Source organism: Zonotrichia albicollis, unplaced genomic scaffold (genome assembly GCF_047830755.1).
Source record: "Zonotrichia albicollis isolate bZonAlb1 unplaced genomic scaffold, bZonAlb1.hap1 Scaffold_73_unloc_1, whole genome shotgun sequence".
Classification (NCBI taxonomy): Eukaryota; Metazoa; Chordata; class Aves; order Passeriformes; family Passerellidae; genus Zonotrichia; species Zonotrichia albicollis.
Genome location: NW_027428459.1, coordinates 270,683 through 286,747, shown reverse-complemented (window position 1 = coordinate 286,747; position 16,065 = coordinate 270,683). Strand labels below are relative to the sequence as shown.

Here is a 16,065-nt window from a genome sequence, read left to right as displayed (position 1 = left end):
GGGAGGGATGAAGGCGGAGAGAGAGCAGCGATGGAAGGAGGGGAAGAAGGCGGGGTTGGGAGGAGAAAGAGGAGAAGGGATGGAAGGGGCGGGATGGAAGAGGAGAAGGAGGCGGAGATAACGCTGAGGAGCGGGAGGGGGGATGGAAGAGGAGGAGCGGGACGAAGAGGAAGAGGAGGGACAAAGGCGGATCAAGGCTGAGCGGACGCATACACGCGGTCGCCCAGCCTGAATTCGCAGCCCCCACCTGTGGCATCATCGCCCCCGGAACGCGCCGGTGAGCAGGGACGGGAGCCCGGCCCTGATATCCCGGGGGGTCCCTGGGTTGGGTTTTGGGGGGATGTTTGGAGAATGAAGAAGTCCAAGGCTGAGCGGAAAAGGCCCCTCGGGGGGACATCGGGGGGTGGCGGTGCCGTCCTGCCGGGGACGGCCTGGGGGGATCTCGTTGCCCTCGGCTGTGGCACGGAGGCAAATCCCATCGTGTCCTTGTCCTTCCTCCCCCAGAGCAGGAGCGGAGCATGGAGAGCAGGGAGGACAAATGCCCGCGGCAGGAGCTGGTGGAAGAGGCCGTTTTGAGCGGCTCCACGGCGCAGGAAGGCAACGGGGAGGAAAAGGCGCGGAGATGCCGCACGAGGAGGGGCTGCAAACGCAGCCGGCGGGGATGTGAGGGGGAAAGAGCCGGCCTGGGCCGGGAAGGCGGCCGGAGACGGAGGCAGAGCTCGGAGCTGGTGCTCCGTGAGCAGCTCCGTGATGGGGAGAAGCCCCACACGTGCGGGGAGTGTGGGAAGAGCTTCAGGTGGAAGTACCAACTGATCGAGCACCAGAGGATCCACACTGGGGAGAGGCCCTATGTGTGTGGGGAGTGTGGGAAGAGCTTCAGCCGGCGCAGCACTCTGATCACGCACCAGAGGACCCACACGGGGGAGAGGCGCTACGAGTGTGGGGAGTGTGGGAAGAGCTTCACCCAGAGGTCCAGCCTGATCCAGCACCAGAGGTCCCACCTTCGGGAGAAACGCCACGAGTGTACGGAGTGTGGGCAGAGCTTCCGATGGAGGTCGGACCTGATCAGGCACCAGAGGACCCACACTGGGGAGAGGCCCTACATGTGTAGGGAGTGTGGGAAGAGCTTCACAGAGAGCTCCAGACTGATCGTGCACCAGAGGATCCACACTGGGGAAAGGCCTTTCGAGTGTTCCGTGTGTGGGATGCGCTTCAGCCAGAGCTCCCACCGGAACAAGCACCAGAGGAGCCACACAGGAGAGAGGCCCTTCGAGTGTGACAAATGCATGAAGAGGTTTCAGACCCGCGCCCATCTCTTCCGCCACTTTCAGACTCACACAGAGGAGAGGCCCTTCCAGTGCCCTGAGTGTGGGAAGGGATTCAGGGAGAACTGCAGCCTCATCGCCCACCAGCGCATCCACACAGGGGAGAGGCCCTATGAGTGTGGGGAGTGTGGGAAGAGCTTCAGCCACAGCTTCAGCCTGATCAGGCACCAGAGGACTCACACTGGGGAAAGGCCGTACAAATGTTTCAAGTGTGGGAAGGCGTTTCAGAGCAGCCCTGATCTCCTCCAGCACTATCAGACTCACACAGATGAGAGGCCCTTCCAGTGCCCTGAGTGTGGGAAGGGATTTAAGCACAACTCCACCCTCGTCAGGCACCGGCGCATCCACACTGGGGAGAGGCCCTACGAGTGTCCCCAGTGTGGGAAGAGCTTCTCACGGAGGTTTCAGTTGACCCGACACCAACGGAGCCACCACTAAGGGAAGCCCTGTGAGTGCCCCGAGTGCGGGCAGAGCTTCGTGCGCTGCTCCAGCTCCATCCCCCACTGGAGGAGGCACTGTGGGCACAACCCTGGTCACTCACATTCCCCGTGATCCGTGCTGGGAACACACATGGAGGCTTCAAATTTTGGTTTGGCCTTAATATTTCTTCTTTCTCCATCTCTTTGCACTCCAAAATCCACGAGGGATGGATCTGTCACCTCAAAACCTCTCAAATCCCACTGAAAACTGCTCGATATTAACACAAAACTGCTCAATTGCAACTCAAAAATGTTAATGTCATAAAAAATTCACTCGATTGTCAGCCTCCTGAGTAAGATTGGGCTGGAAGGAGACTGGGAGAAGCGTGACCTCAGTTAGGGTGGTTGGATGGGGATTATCTTGGGCTGGGTGTGTGGGATGTCTTTGATATGAAATAAAACTCTCAGAGTTACTGATTTCTCTCCCGTTCATGTTCAGTCGCTTACAGTTCTGTTTGCACAGTGCCGCCTCCCAGAGTGTCCCCTCAGAGTTGCCGCCCTTGGCCTGAGCCCGCCCCTTTCCCCTCACGGTTCCCGCCCTTTCCCTGCCCCCTTTTCCCCTCACGGTTCCGCCCTTTCCCTGCCCCCTTTCCCCTCACGGTTCCCGCCCTTTCACCGCCCCCTTTTACCCTCATGGTTCCGCCCTTTCCCTGCCCCCTTTCCCCTCACGGTTCCAGCCGGTTGGGGGAGAGGAGCAGGACTAAGGAAGAAAGAAGGGGAGGGATGAAGGCGGAGAGAGAGCAGCGATGGAAGGAGGGGAAGAAGGCGGGGTTGGGGAGGAGAAAGAGGAGAAGGGATGGAAGGGGCGGGATGGAAGAGGAGAAGCAGGCGGAGATAACGCTGAGGAGCGGGAGGGGGGATGGAAGAGGAGGAGCGGGACGAAGAGGAAGAGGAGGGACAAAGGCGGATCGAGGCTGAGCGGACGGATCCACGATCTGGAGCCCGGCCTGAATTCGCAGCCCCCACCTGTGGGATCATCTCCCCCCGCATCGCGCCTGTGAGTTTGGACGGGAGCCCGGCCCTGATATCCCGGGGGGGTCCCTGGGTTGGGTTTTTGGGGGGATGTTTGGAGAATGAAGAAGTCCAAGGCTGAGCGGAAAAGGCCCCTCGGGGGGACATCGGGGGGTGGCGGTGCCGTCCTGCCGGGGACGGCCTGGGGGGATCTCGTTGCCCTCGGCTGTGGCACGGAGGCAAATCCCATGGTGTCCTTGTCCTTCCTCCCCCAGAGCAGGAGCGGAGCATGGAGAGCAGGGAGGACAAATGCCCGCGGCAGGAGCTGGTGGAAGAGGCCGTTTTGAGCGGCTCCACGGCGCAGGAAGGCAACGGGGAGGAAAAGGCGCGGAGATGCCGCACGAGGAGGGGCTGCAAACGCAGCCGGCGGGGATGTGAGGGGGAAAGAGCCGGCCTGGGCCGGGAAGGCGGCCGGAGACGGAGGCAGAGCTCGGAGCTGGTGCTCCGTGAGCAGCTCCGTGATGGGGAGAAGCCCCACACGTGCGGGGAGTGTGGGAAGAGCTTCAGGTGGAAGTGCCAAGTGATCAAGCACCAGAGGATTCACACTGGGGAGAGGCCCTATGAGTGTGGGGAGTGTGGGAAGAGCTTCAGCCAAGTCAACAATCTGGTCACGCACCAGAGGAGCCACACTGGGGAGAGGCCTTTTGAGTGTGGGCAGTGTGGGAAGAGCTTCAGGAGGAGCTCCCATCTGATCGAGCACCAGAGGATCCACACTGGAGAGAGGCCCTTTGAGTGTGGGCAGTGTGGGAAGAGCTTCAGGTGGAAGTCCCATTTGATCCCGCACCAGAGGATTCACACTGGGGAGAGGTCCTTTGACTGTGGGGAGTGCGGGAAGAGCTTCACCCAGAGCTCCAGCCTGATCAATCACCAGAGGTCCCACCTTCAGGAGAATCGCCACGAGTGTGGGGAGTGTGGGCAGAGCTTCCGATGGAGGTCGCAGCTCATCAGGCACCAGAGGACCCACACTGGGGAGAGGCCCTACGAGTGTGGGGAGTGTGGGAAGAGCTTCACAGTGAGCTCCGGCCTGATCGTGCACCAGAGGATCCACACTGGGGAAAGGCCTTTCGAGTGTTCTGAGTGTGGGATGCGCTTCAGCCAGAGCTCCCACCGGAACAAGCACCAGAGGAGCCACACAGGGGAGAGGCCCTTTGAGTGTGACAAATGCAGGAAGAGGTTTCAGACCCGCGCCGATCTCTTCTACCACTTTCAGACTCACACAGAGGAGAGACCCTTCCAGTGCCCTGAGTGTGGGAAGGGATTCCGGAAGAACTCCAACCTCATCGCCCACCTACGCATCCACACAGGGAAGAGGCCCTACGAGTGTGATAAATGCAGGAAGAGGTTTCGGACCAGCTCTCATCTCCTCAGGCAGTATCGGAGTCACTCAGAGGAGAGGCCCTTCCGCTGCCCCGACTGTGGGAAGGGATTCAGGCACAACTCCACCCTCGTCACCCACCGGCGCATCCACACTGGGGAGAGGCCCTACGAGTGTCCCCAGTGTGGGAAGAGCTTCTCCAGCAGCTCTAACTTGACCCATCACAAACGTAGACACCACTAAGGGAAGCCCTGTGAGTGCCCCGAGTGCGGGCAGAGCTTCGTGCGCTGCTCCAGCTCCATCCCCCACTGGAGAAGGCACTGTGGGCACAGCCCTGGTCACTCACATTCCCTGTGATCCATGCTGGGAACACATCTGGCTGCTTTTCCTTTTAATTTCACCTGAATTTTTTTCTCTTCTCGTTCTCTTTGCACTCCAAAAGCCAAGAGAGATGAATCTTTCACTGCAAAACTACTCAAATCCCAGTGAAAACAGCTCACTCTTTCCCAAGAATGCTCAATCCCTCCTGAGAAAAACTCCATGCCATACAAATTTTCCTCGATTCTACAGCCAGCCTGTGGTTTAGAGTAGTGGGATCTCAATTAGTGTGGTGGGATGGGGATTGCGTGGAGCTGGGTGTGTGGGATGTATTTGATAGCAAATAAAACTCTCAGAGTTACAGATTTCTCTCCTGTTCATGTTCAGTCGGTTGCAGTTCTGTTTGCACAGTGCCGCCTGCTGAGCTCATTGTGTTTGTGTCCCTTTTTCTCTCCTGCCTCTCTTTGCCTGCTCTGTTTCTCTCTCAGTGTCTCCCTTGATCCTGGGACCACCAGAGACCCTGCCCTGATTTAATTGATCCATTGCCTGATTTAATTGATCCATTGCCTGATTTAATTGACCCCTCCCCTGATTTAATTGACCCCTCCCCTGATTTAATTGACCCCTTGCCTGATTTAATTGACCCCTTGCCTGATTTAATTGACCCCTCCCCTGATTTAATTGACCCATTGCCTGATTTAATTGATACATTACCTGATTTAATTGACCCCTTGCCTGATTTAATTGACCCCTGATCTGATTTAATTGACTCCTGCCCTGATTTAATTGACCCATTGCCTGATTTAATTGACTCCTCCCCTGATTTAATTGACCCCTGATCTTATTTAATTGACCCATTGCCTGGTTTAATTGACCCATTGCCTGATTTAATTGACTCCTGCCCTGATTTAATTGACCCCTCTGTCCCCACCGACCCTCCCCTGAATATTAATTATTTTATTTCCAATTATTATTTTAATTTCCAGTCCCCGGAGCTGAAGTCCTGAGGGCTGGCAGGGAAATGTCTCTGTAGGATTTTGCTCCGTTTGTCTTCAAGGTCGGGAACATCTTTTCCTGGCTGGGAGCTGGAATTCCAGACTTTTGGAATGTGTGGAGGGCGATAAGGACTGGGATTAAATATGGAGTGGGATCAATTAGGGACTGAGATTAAATATGGACTGGGATTAAATATGAATTGGGATTAAATATGGACTGGGATTAAATATGGACTGGGATTAAATATGGTTTGGAATCAAATGTGGACTGGGATCAATTATGGAGTGCGATTAAATAGATTTGGATCAAATATGGACTGGGATCAAATAGGAACTGGGGTAAAATATGGATTGGGATCAAATCAGGACTGGGATCAAATAGGAACTGGGGTAAAATATGGACTGGGATCAAATATGGACTGGGATTGTGCAGACTGGGATAAACTGGACTGAGATTATTTAGACTGGGATCAAATATGGACTGGGAATCTTATGGATTGGGATCACACAGACTGGGATAAACTGGACTGGGATCAAATAGGGACTGGGGTAAAATATGGACTGGGATAAATCGGACTGGGATAAAATACGGACTGGGATAAAATATGGACTGGGATCCTACAGACTGGGATAAACTGGACTGAGATTATTTAGACTGGGATCAAATCCGGACTGGGATCAACTTTGGACTGGGATCAAATATAGCCTGGGATCAAATACAGACTGGGATGAAATAGGGACTGGGATCAAATATGGACTGGGATCAAATATGGACTGGGATCAAATCAGGACTGGGATCATTTGGACTGGGATCAAATAGAGCCTGGGATCAAATATGGACTGGGATCAAATATGGACTGGGATTAAATATGGTTTGGAATCAAATATGGACTGGGATCAATTAGGGAGTGGGATTAAATAGATTTGGATCAAATATGGACTGGGATAAAATAGGAACTGGGGTAAAATATGGATTGGGATCAAATCAGGACTGGGATCAAATATGGAACTGGGGTAAAATATGGACTGGGATCAAATATGGACTGGGATCCTACAGACTGGGATAAACTGGACTGAGATTATTTAGACTGGGATCAAATCTGGACTGGGATCAACTTTGGACTGGGATCAAATATAGCCTGGGATCAAATACAGACTGGGATGAAATAGGGACTGAGATCAAATCAGGACTGGGATCATTTGGACTGGGATCAAATCAGGACTGGGATCAAATATGGACTGGGATCTTATGGACAGGGATGAAATATGGATGGGGATCAAATATGGACTGGGATCAAAAATATATTGGGATCAAATGGACTGGGTTTCTACAGACTGGGAAAAACTGGACTGAGATTATTTAGACTGGGATCAAATATGGACTGTGGTAAAAAATGGACTGGGATCAAATGGACTGGGATAAAATATGGACTGGGGTCAAATAGGGACTGGGATCAAATAGGGACTGAGATAAAATATGGACTGGAACCCTACAGACTGGGATAAACTGGACTGAGATTATTTCGACTGGGATCATGTATGGACTGGGATCAACTTTGTACTGGGATCAAATATGGACTGGGATCAAATACAGACTGGGATGAAATAGGGACTGGGATCAAATATGGAATGGGATCAAAAATATATTGGGATCAAATGGACTGGGTTTCTACAGACTGGGATAAACTGGACTGAGATTATTTAGACTGGGATCAAATACGGACTGGGATTAAATATGGATTGGGATCAAATATGGACTGTGGTAAAATATGGACTGGGATCAAATGGACTGGGATAAACTGGACTGGGATAAAATATGGACTGGGGTCAAATAGGGACTGGGATTGTAGAGAGTGGACCAAATATGGACTGGGATTAAATAGGAACTGGGATCAGATATGGACTGGGACCAAATATGGACTGGGATCAAATATGGACTGGGATCAAATATGAACCGCGAAAATCCTGACTGGGATAAACTGGATGGAGATTATATAGGCTAAGATCAAATATGGACTGGGATCAAATAGGGACTGAGATAAAATATGGACTGGAATCAAACGGACTGGGATAAAATATGGACTGGGCTCAAATACGGACTGGGCTCAAATATGGACCGGGACCATCCCGACAGGGACGGCTGCAACGGAACCGAGGCCGTCCCGCCCTGCCCAGTCCCGCCCAGTCCCTCCCAGTCCCTCCCAGTTCCCTCCCAGTCCCTCCCAGTTCCCTCCCATTCTCTGCCAGTCCCTCCCAGTTCCTCCCAGCCCCTCCCATTCCCTCCCAGTCCCTCCCAGTTCCCTCCCAGTCCCGCCCAGTCCCTCCCAGTTCCCTCCCAGTCCCTCCCAGTCCCTCCCAGTTCCCTCCCCAAACTCCTCGGAGCCGTCGCGGAGCTCCTGGTGCCGATCCCGATCCCAATCCCGAATCCCGGTTTCAGTCTCGGTTCCGGTCCCGATCGCGGTCCCGGTTCGAGTCTCGCTCCCGATCCCAAATCCCGATCCCGGATTCCGATCTTGATCCCGTTCCCGGTTTGATCCGGTTCGGTTCGGTTCGGTTCGGTTCACGGCACCGGGGATGAAGATCGCGATCTTTGGAGCCACCGCAGAACCGGGCGGGTCACGCTGGGGCTGGCGCTGGAGCAGGGTACGGGACACCCCGAAAACGGGCACGGGACACCCCAAAAATGGGCACTGGGATCCTGAAATTTGGGGGAATTTGGGACCCCAAATTCGGGAATGGACGGAGCCAAAAATGGACACAGGGAGCCCAGAAATGGACACAGGGAACCCAAAATTTGCGAGAAATTGGGGAAACTTGGGACCCCAAAAACGGGCACGGGCACCCCAAAAATGGACACTGGGACCCCAAAATTTGGGGGAGTTTGGGGGAATTTGGGACCCCAAAAACCGGGAACAGTGGGACTTGGATCTGGTGCTCCGTGAGCAGCTCCGTGAGGGGAGAAGCCACACACGTGTGGGGAGTGTGGGAAGAGCTTCAGGTGGAACTCCCAACTGATCGAGCACCAGAGGATTCACACTGGGGAGAGGCCCTATGAGTGTGATAAATGCAGGAAGAGGTTTCGGACCAGCACCCATCTCCTCAGGCACTATTGGAGTCACAGAGAGGAGAGACCCTTCCAATGCCCTGAGTGTTGGAAGGGATTCAAGCGTAACGGCAACCTCGTCACCCACCGGCGCATCCAGACTGGGGAGAGGCCCTACGAGTGTCCCCAGTGTGGGAAGAGCTTCTCACAGAGCTCTAACTTGACTCGACACCAATGGAAGCACCACGAAGGGATGACCTGTGAGTGCCCCGAGTGCGGGCAGAGCTTCGTGCGCTGCTCAACCTCACGGATGTGGATTGTTATGGGCTGGCAGAGAATGATGTATTTGACAGCAAATAAAAGTCTGAGACGTACAACTTTCTTTCACGTTCATGTTCAGTCGGTTGCAGTTCTGTTTGCACAGTGCCGCCTCCCAGAGAGTCCCCTCAGAGTTGCCGCCCTTGGCCTGAGCCCGCCCCTTTCCCCTCACGGTTCCCGCCCTTTCCCTGCCCCCTTTCCCCTCACGGTTCCCGCCCTTTCCCTGCCCCCTTTCCCCTCACGGTTCCAGCCGGATCGGGGAGAGGAGCAGGGCTGCGGGAGATGGAAGAGGAGGGATGAAGGCGGAGAGAGCGCAGCGATGGAAGGAGGAGAAGAAGGTGGGGTTAGGGAGCAGGAGGAGGAGAAGGGATGGAAGGGGCGGGATGGAAGAGGAGAAGGAGGCGGAGATAACGCTGAGGAGAGGGCGGGGGGATGGAAGAGGAGGAGCGGGAGGAAGAGGAAGAGGAGGGACAAAGGCGGATCGAGGCAGAGCGGACGGATCCACGCGGTCTGGAGCCCGGCCTGAATTCGCAGCCCCCACCTGTGGGATCATCTCCCCCCGCATCGCGCCGGTGAGCAGGGACGGAAGCCCGGCCCTGATATCCCGGGGGGTGCCTGGGTTGGGTTTTTGGGGGGATGTTTGGAGAATGAAGAAGTCCAAGGCTGAGCGGAAAAGGCCTCTCGGGGGGACATCGGGGGGTGGCGGTGCCGTCCTGCCGGGGACGGCCTGGGGGGATCTCGTTGCCCTCGGCTGTGGCACGGAGGCAAATCCCATCGTGTCCTTGTCCTTCCTCCCCCAGAGCGAGAGCGGAGCATGGAGAGCAGGGAGGACAAATGCCCGCGGCAGGAGCTGGTGGAAGAGGCCGTTTTGAGCGGCTCCACGGCGCAGGAAGGCAACGGGGAGGAAAAGGCGCGGAGATGCCGCACGAGGAGGGGCTGCAAACGCAGCCGGCGCGGATGTGAGGGGGAAAGAGCCGGCCTGGGCCGGGAAGGCGGCCGGAGACGGAGGCAGAGCTCGGAGCTGGTGCTCCGTGAGCAGCTCCGTGATGGGGAGAAGCCCCACACGTGCGGGGAGTGTGGGAAGAGCTTCAGGTGGAAGTACCAACTGATCGAGCACCAGAGGATTCACACTGGGGAGAGGCCCTTTGAGTGTGGGCAGTGTGGGAAGAGCTTCAGCCAGCACGCCCATCTGATCACGCACCAGAGGATTCACACTGGGGAGAGGCCCTTTGAGTGTGGGCAGTGTGGGAAGAGCTTCAGCCAGCGCTGCAATCTTGTCAGGCACCAGAGGACCCATCCTGGGGAGGTGCCCTACGAGTGTGGGGAGTGTGGGAAGAGCTTTACCCAGAACTCCAACCTGGTCAAGCACCAGAGGTCCCACCTTCGGGAGAAGCGCCACGAGTGTACGGAGTGTGGGCAGAGCTTTCGATGGAGGTCGGACCTGATCAGGCACCAGAGGACCCACACGGGGGAGAGGCCCTACGTGTGTGGGGAGTGTGGGAAGAGCTTCACATTGAGCTCCAACCTGATCCAGCACCAGAGGATCCACACTGGGGAAAGGCCTTTCGAGTGCTCCGTGTGTGGGATGCGCTTCAGCTACAGCTTCACCCGGAACAAGCACCAGAGGAGCCACACAGGGAAGAGGCCCTTCGAGTGTGACAAATGCAGGAAGAGGTTTCAGACCCGCGCCGATCTCTTCCGCCACTTTCAGACTCACACAGAGGAGAGGCCCTTCCAGTGCCCTGAATGTGGGAAGGGATTCAGGGAGAACTCCACCCTCGTCACCCACCGGCGCATCCACACTGGGGAGAGGCCCTACGAGTGTGATAAATGCAGGAAGAGGTTTCGGACCAGCGGCCATCTCCTCCAGCACTATCAGAGTCACACAGAGAAGAGGCCCTTCCAATGCCCTGACTGTGGGAAGGGATTCAGGCGCAACTCCCACCTCATCGCCCACCAGCGCATCCACACTGGGGAGAGGCCCTACGAGTGCGATAAATGCAGGAAGAGGTTTCGGACCAGCACCCATCTCCTCAGGCACTATCGGATTCATACAGAGGAGAGGCCTTTCCAATGCCCTGAGTGTGGGAAGGGATTCAAGATGAACTGCAACCTCGTCAGGCACCGGCGCATCCACACTGGGGAGAGGCCCTACGAGTGTCCCCAGTGTGGGAAGAGCTTCTCAGACAGCTCTCACTTGACCCAACACCAACGTAGACACCACTAAGGGAAACCCTGTGAGTGCCCCGAGTGCGGGCAGAGCTTCGTGCGCTGCTCCAGCTCCATCCCCCACTGCAGGAGGCACTGTGGGCATAGCCCTGGTCACTCACATTCCCTGTGATTCTTGTTGGGAACCGACATGGAGGCTTCAAATTTTAGTTTGGCCTTAATATTTCTTCTTTCTCCATCTCTTTGCACTCCAGAATCTACGAGGAATGGATCTGTCACCTCAAAACCACTCAATTCCCACATAATACATCTCGATCTTACCACAAACCTGCTCAATCGCAACTCAAAAATGTCAATGTCTTAAAAAACTCACTCGATTCTCAGCCACCTGAGTAAGACTGGGCTGGAAGGAGACTGGGAGAAGCGTGACCTCAGTTAGGGTGGTTGGATGGGGATTATCTTGGGCTGGGTGTGTGGGATGTCTTTGATACGAAATAAAACTCTCAGAGTTACTGATTTCTCTCCCGTTCATGTTCAGTCACTTACAGTTCTGTTTGCACAGTGCCGCCTACCAGATTGTCCCCTCAGAGTTGCCGCCCTTGGCCTGAGCCCGCCTCTTTCCCCTCACGTTTCCCGCCCTTTCCCTGCCCCCTTTTCCCCTCACGGTTCCGCCCTTTCCTAGCCCCCTTTCCCCTCCCGGTTCCGCCCTTTCCCTGCCCCCTTTCCCCTCACGGTTCCAGCCGGTTGGGGGAGAGGAGCAGGACTAAGGAAGAAAGAAGGGGAGGGATGAAGGCGGAGAGAGAGCAGCGATGGAAGGAGGGGAAGAACGCGGGGTTGGGAGGAGAAAGAGGAGAAGGGATGGAAGGGGCGGGATGGAAGAGGAGAAGCAGGCGGAGATAACGCTGAGGAGCGGGAGGGGGGATGGGAGAGGAGCAGCGGGAGGAAGAGGAAGAGGAGGGACAAAGGCGGATCGAGGCTGAGCGGACGGATCCACGCGGTCGCCCAGCCTGAATTCGCAGCCCCCACCTGTGGGATCATCGCTCCCCCCATCGCGCCGGTGAGCAGGGACGGGAGCCCGGCCCTGATATCCCGGGGGTCCCTGGGTTGGGTTTTTGGGGGGATGTTTGGAGAATGAAGAAGTCCAAGGCTGAGCGGAAAAGGCCCCTCGGGGGGACATCGGGGGGTGGCGGTGCCGTCCTGCCGGGGACGGCCTGGGGGGATCTCGTTGCCCTCGGCTGTGGCACGGAGGCAAATCCCATGGTGTCCTTGTCCTTCCTCCCCCAGAGCGGGAGCGGAGCATGGAGAGCAGGGAGGACAAATGCCCGCGGCAGGAGCTGGTGGAAGAGGCCGTTTTGAGCGGCTCCACGGCGCAGGAAGGCAACGGGGAGGAACAGGCGCGGAGATGCCGCACGAGGAGGGGCTGCAAACGCAGCCGGCGGGGATGTGAGGGGGAAAGAGCCGGCCTGGGCCGGGAAGGCGGCCGGAGACGAAGGCAGAGCTCGGTGCTGGTGCCCCGTGAGCAGCTCCGTGATGGGGAGAAGCCCCACACGTGCGGGGAGTGTGGGAAGAGCTTCAGGTGGAAGTGCCAAGTGATCAAGCACCAGAGGATTCACACTGGGGAGAGGCCCTTTGAGTGTGGGCAGTGTGGGAAGAGCTTCAGCCAGCACGCCCATCTGATCACGCACCAGAGGATTCACACTGGGGAGAGGCCCTTTGAGTGTGGGCAGTGTGGGAAGAGCTTCAGCCAGCACGCCCATCTGATCACGCACCAGAGGATTCACACTGGGGAGAGGCCCTTTGAGTGTGGGCAGTGTGGGAAGAGCTTCAGCCAGCGCTGCAATCATGTCAGGCACCAGAGGACCCATCCTGGGGAGGTGCCCTACGAGTGTGGGGAGTGTGGGAAGAGCTTTACCCAGAACTCCAAACTGGTCAAGCACCAGAGGTCCCACCTTTGGGAGAAGCGCCACGAGTGTACGGAGTGTGGGCACAGCTTCCGATGGAGGTCGGACCTGATCAGGCACCAGAGGACCCACACTGGGGAGAGGCCCTACGTGTGTGGGGAGTGTGGGAAGAGCTTCACAGAGAGCTCCAGACTGATCGTGCACCAGAGGATCCACACTGGGGAAAGGCCTTTCGAGTGCTCCATGTGTGGGATGCGCTTCAGCTACAGCTCCACCCGGAACAAGCACCAGAGGAGCCACACAGGGGAGAGGCCCTTTGAATGTGGGGAGTGTGGGAAGAGCTTCACCCAGAGCTCCAGCCTGATCAAGCACCAGAGGTCCCACCATCGGGAGAAGCGCCACGAGTGTGGGGCGTGTGGGCAGAGCTTCCGATGGAGGTCGCTCCTGATCAGGCACCAGAGGTCCCACACTGGGGAACGGCCCTACGTGTGTGGGGAGTGTGGGGACAGCTTCAGTAGGAACTCCCATTTGATCAGGCACCAGAGGACCCACACTGGGGAGAGGCCCTACGAGTGTGGGGAGTGTGGGAAGAGCTTCACAGTGAGCTCCAGCCTGATCGTGCACCAGAGGATCCACACTGGGGAGAGGCCTTTCGAGTGTTCCGTGTGTGGGATGCGCTTCACCCACAGCTCCGCCCAGAAGAAGCACCAGAGGAGCCACACAGGGGAGAGGCCCTTTGAGTGTGACAAATGCAGGAAGAGGTTTCAGACCCGCGGCCATCTCTTCCGCCACTTTCAGACTCACACAGAGGAGAGACCCTTCCAGTGCCCTGACTGTGGAAAGGGATTCCGGCAGAAGTCCACCCTCATCGCCCACCAGCGTATCCACACTGGGGAGAGGCCCTACGAGTGCGATAAATGCAGGAAGAGGTTTCGGACCAGCGGCCTTCTCCTCGAGCACTATCAGACTCACACAGAGGAGAGGCCCTTCCAGTGCCCCGACTGTGGGAAGGGATTCAGGCACAACTCCAAACTCGTCAGGCACCGGCGCATCCACACTGGGGAGAGGCCCTACGAGTGTCCCCAGTGTGGGAAGAGCTTCTCACAGAGCTCTAACTTGACCCAACACCAACGGAGGCACCACTAAGGGAAGCCCTGTGAGTGCCTCGAGTGCGGGCAGAGCTTCGTGCGCTGCTCCAGCTCCATCCCCCACTGGAGGAGGCACTGTGGGCACAGCCCTGGGCACTCACATTCCCTGTGATCCATGCTGGGAACACACCTGACTCTTTCTCGTTTTAATTTCACCTGAATGTTTTTCTCTTCTCGATCTCTTTCCACTCAAATAGCCAAGAGAGATGAATCTTTCACTGCAAAACTACTCAAATCCCAGTGAAAACAGCTCGCTCTTGCCCCAGAATGCTCAATCCCTCCTGAGAAAAACTCCGTGCAATACGAATTTTCCTTGATTCTACAGCTGCGAGGCTGACATGGGGTTGGGAGGTGATTTACAGTAGTGGGATCTCAATTAGGGTAGTGGGATGGGGATTGTGTGGGGCTGGGTGTGTGGGATGTATTTGATAGCAAATAAAATTCTCAGAGTTACTGATTTCTCTCCCGTTCATGTTCAGTCCGTTGCAGTTCTGTTTGCACAGTGCCGCCTCCCAGAGTGTCCCCTCAGAGTTCCCGCCCTTGGCCTGAGCCCGCCCCTTTCCCCTCACGGTTCCCGCCCTTTCCCTGCCCCTTTCCCTCACGGTTCCCGCCCTTTCCCTGCCCCCTTTCCCCTCACGGTTCCCGCCCTTTCCCTGCCCCCTTTCCCCTCACGGTTCCCGCCCTTTCCCTGCCCCATTTCCCCTCACGGTTCGCCCACCGGGATCGGGAGAGGAAGAGGAGGGAGTGAGGAAGAGTCCGAGCAGCTGCCACAGCAGAAGAAGAGAGGGAGCATCTCGTGCCCCAGGCGCTCCCTCAAAGTGCCACAGCCCCAGAAGCATCGCCCCACATCCCGCAGGTTCCTGGGGAGGGGGAGCGTGGCCCAAATATCCCGGGGGGTGCCTGGGTTTGGGGTTTGTTTCGGGGGGATGTTTGCAGCTGGCAGGGCCCCAAAGCCGAGCCGCAAATGGCCCTCGGGGAGACATCCGGGGTCTGCAGTGGCTGCTCCCAGTATGAACCCAGTTGCTCCCCCGTGCGCTTCCAGTTTCCTGGACAATCCCAGTAATGGCCTGGTCATTCCCAGTATGGGCCTGTGCACTCCCAGTATCATCCTGGTCACTTCCCCTGCCTCCCTGCCTGATCCCAGTCACTCCCAGACGAGGTCACTCCCTCCCAGTGATTCCCCATGATGATGCAATTGTCTCCCAGCATGGTCCCAGTTGCTCCCAGTTCCTCCCACTTTCATCCAGTGTGTTCTCCGTTCTGCCAGTTGTCCCTGGCATAGTCCCAGGCACTCCCAGTGTGATCCCAGTCTCTCCCAGCAATGGCCCGGTCACTCCCACTCGCCCCCAACGTGTTCCCAGTTCCCCCAACACCTTCCCAGTCAGTCCCAGTTTGGTGCCAATCACCACCTGCATGGTCTCCGACCCTCCCAGTATATCCCAGTTGCCCTGAACATTCTGGCAGTCATTGCCAGGCACTCCCAGTCACCTCAGCGTGGTTCACTTGCCCCCACTTTTACCCCAGTTGCTCCCAGTTCCTCTAATTCAGTCCCCAGTTGGCTCCCAGCATGGGCCTGGTAGCTCCCAGAAGCCCCCATTGAGGGTCCAATCACAGCCACTCTTATCCCAGTATGATTGTAGCCACTCCCAGTATGATCCCAGTATGATCCCAGCCCCCATGAGTGCGATCACAATCTGCCCTGGGAACGCAGTGTGATCTGGAATGATGTCTGTACAAACTCACTACAATCCCAGTGTCATCCCAGCGTGGTGTCAGTGCAAAGCCAGTACAGTCCCAGTAATTCCATGTACGACCCCGGTATGATGTCAGTACAGAACCAGTACAGCCCCAGTCACTCCCAGTATGATGTCAGTACAGAACCAGTGCACCCCAGGCACTCCCAGTACGACCCCGGTATGATGTCAGTACAGAACCAGTACAGCCCCCGTCACTCCCAGTATGATGTCAGTACAGAACCAGTACAGTCCCAGTCGCTCCCAGTGTGATGTCAGTACAGAACCAGTACAGCCCCAGTCACTCCCA

General features: G+C 56.6%; 3 protein-coding genes across 3 annotated transcripts in view; all 3 read left to right on the top strand.

The window, feature by feature from the left end:
• Positions 1-503: 503 nt before the first annotated feature.
• LOC141728019 (uncharacterized) lies at positions 504-5,089 on the top strand. The gene is given in 2 exon segments (XM_074534312.1): positions 504-1,756; positions 3,275-5,089. Coding segments are annotated over 2 exon segments (2,451 nt in total). The 5' UTR covers positions 504-518; the 3' UTR covers positions 4,488-5,089.
• Positions 5,090-9,056: 3,967 nt separating this feature from the next.
• Positions 9,057-14,478, top strand: LOC141728021 (uncharacterized). Its single transcript, XM_074534314.1, is given in 3 exon segments — positions 9,057-9,142; positions 9,605-11,024; positions 12,502-14,478. Coding segments are annotated over 3 exon segments (3,072 nt in total). The 5' UTR covers positions 9,057-9,123; the 3' UTR covers positions 14,135-14,478.
• Positions 11,891-16,065, top strand: part of LOC141727990 (uncharacterized) — a 94,884-nt gene continuing 90,709 nt past the window's right edge. The window contains exon 1 of the mRNA XM_074534285.1: positions 11,891-12,030. The gene's annotated coding sequence lies outside the window, so the exon portion shown is untranslated. The remainder of the gene's footprint in view (positions 12,031-16,065) is intronic.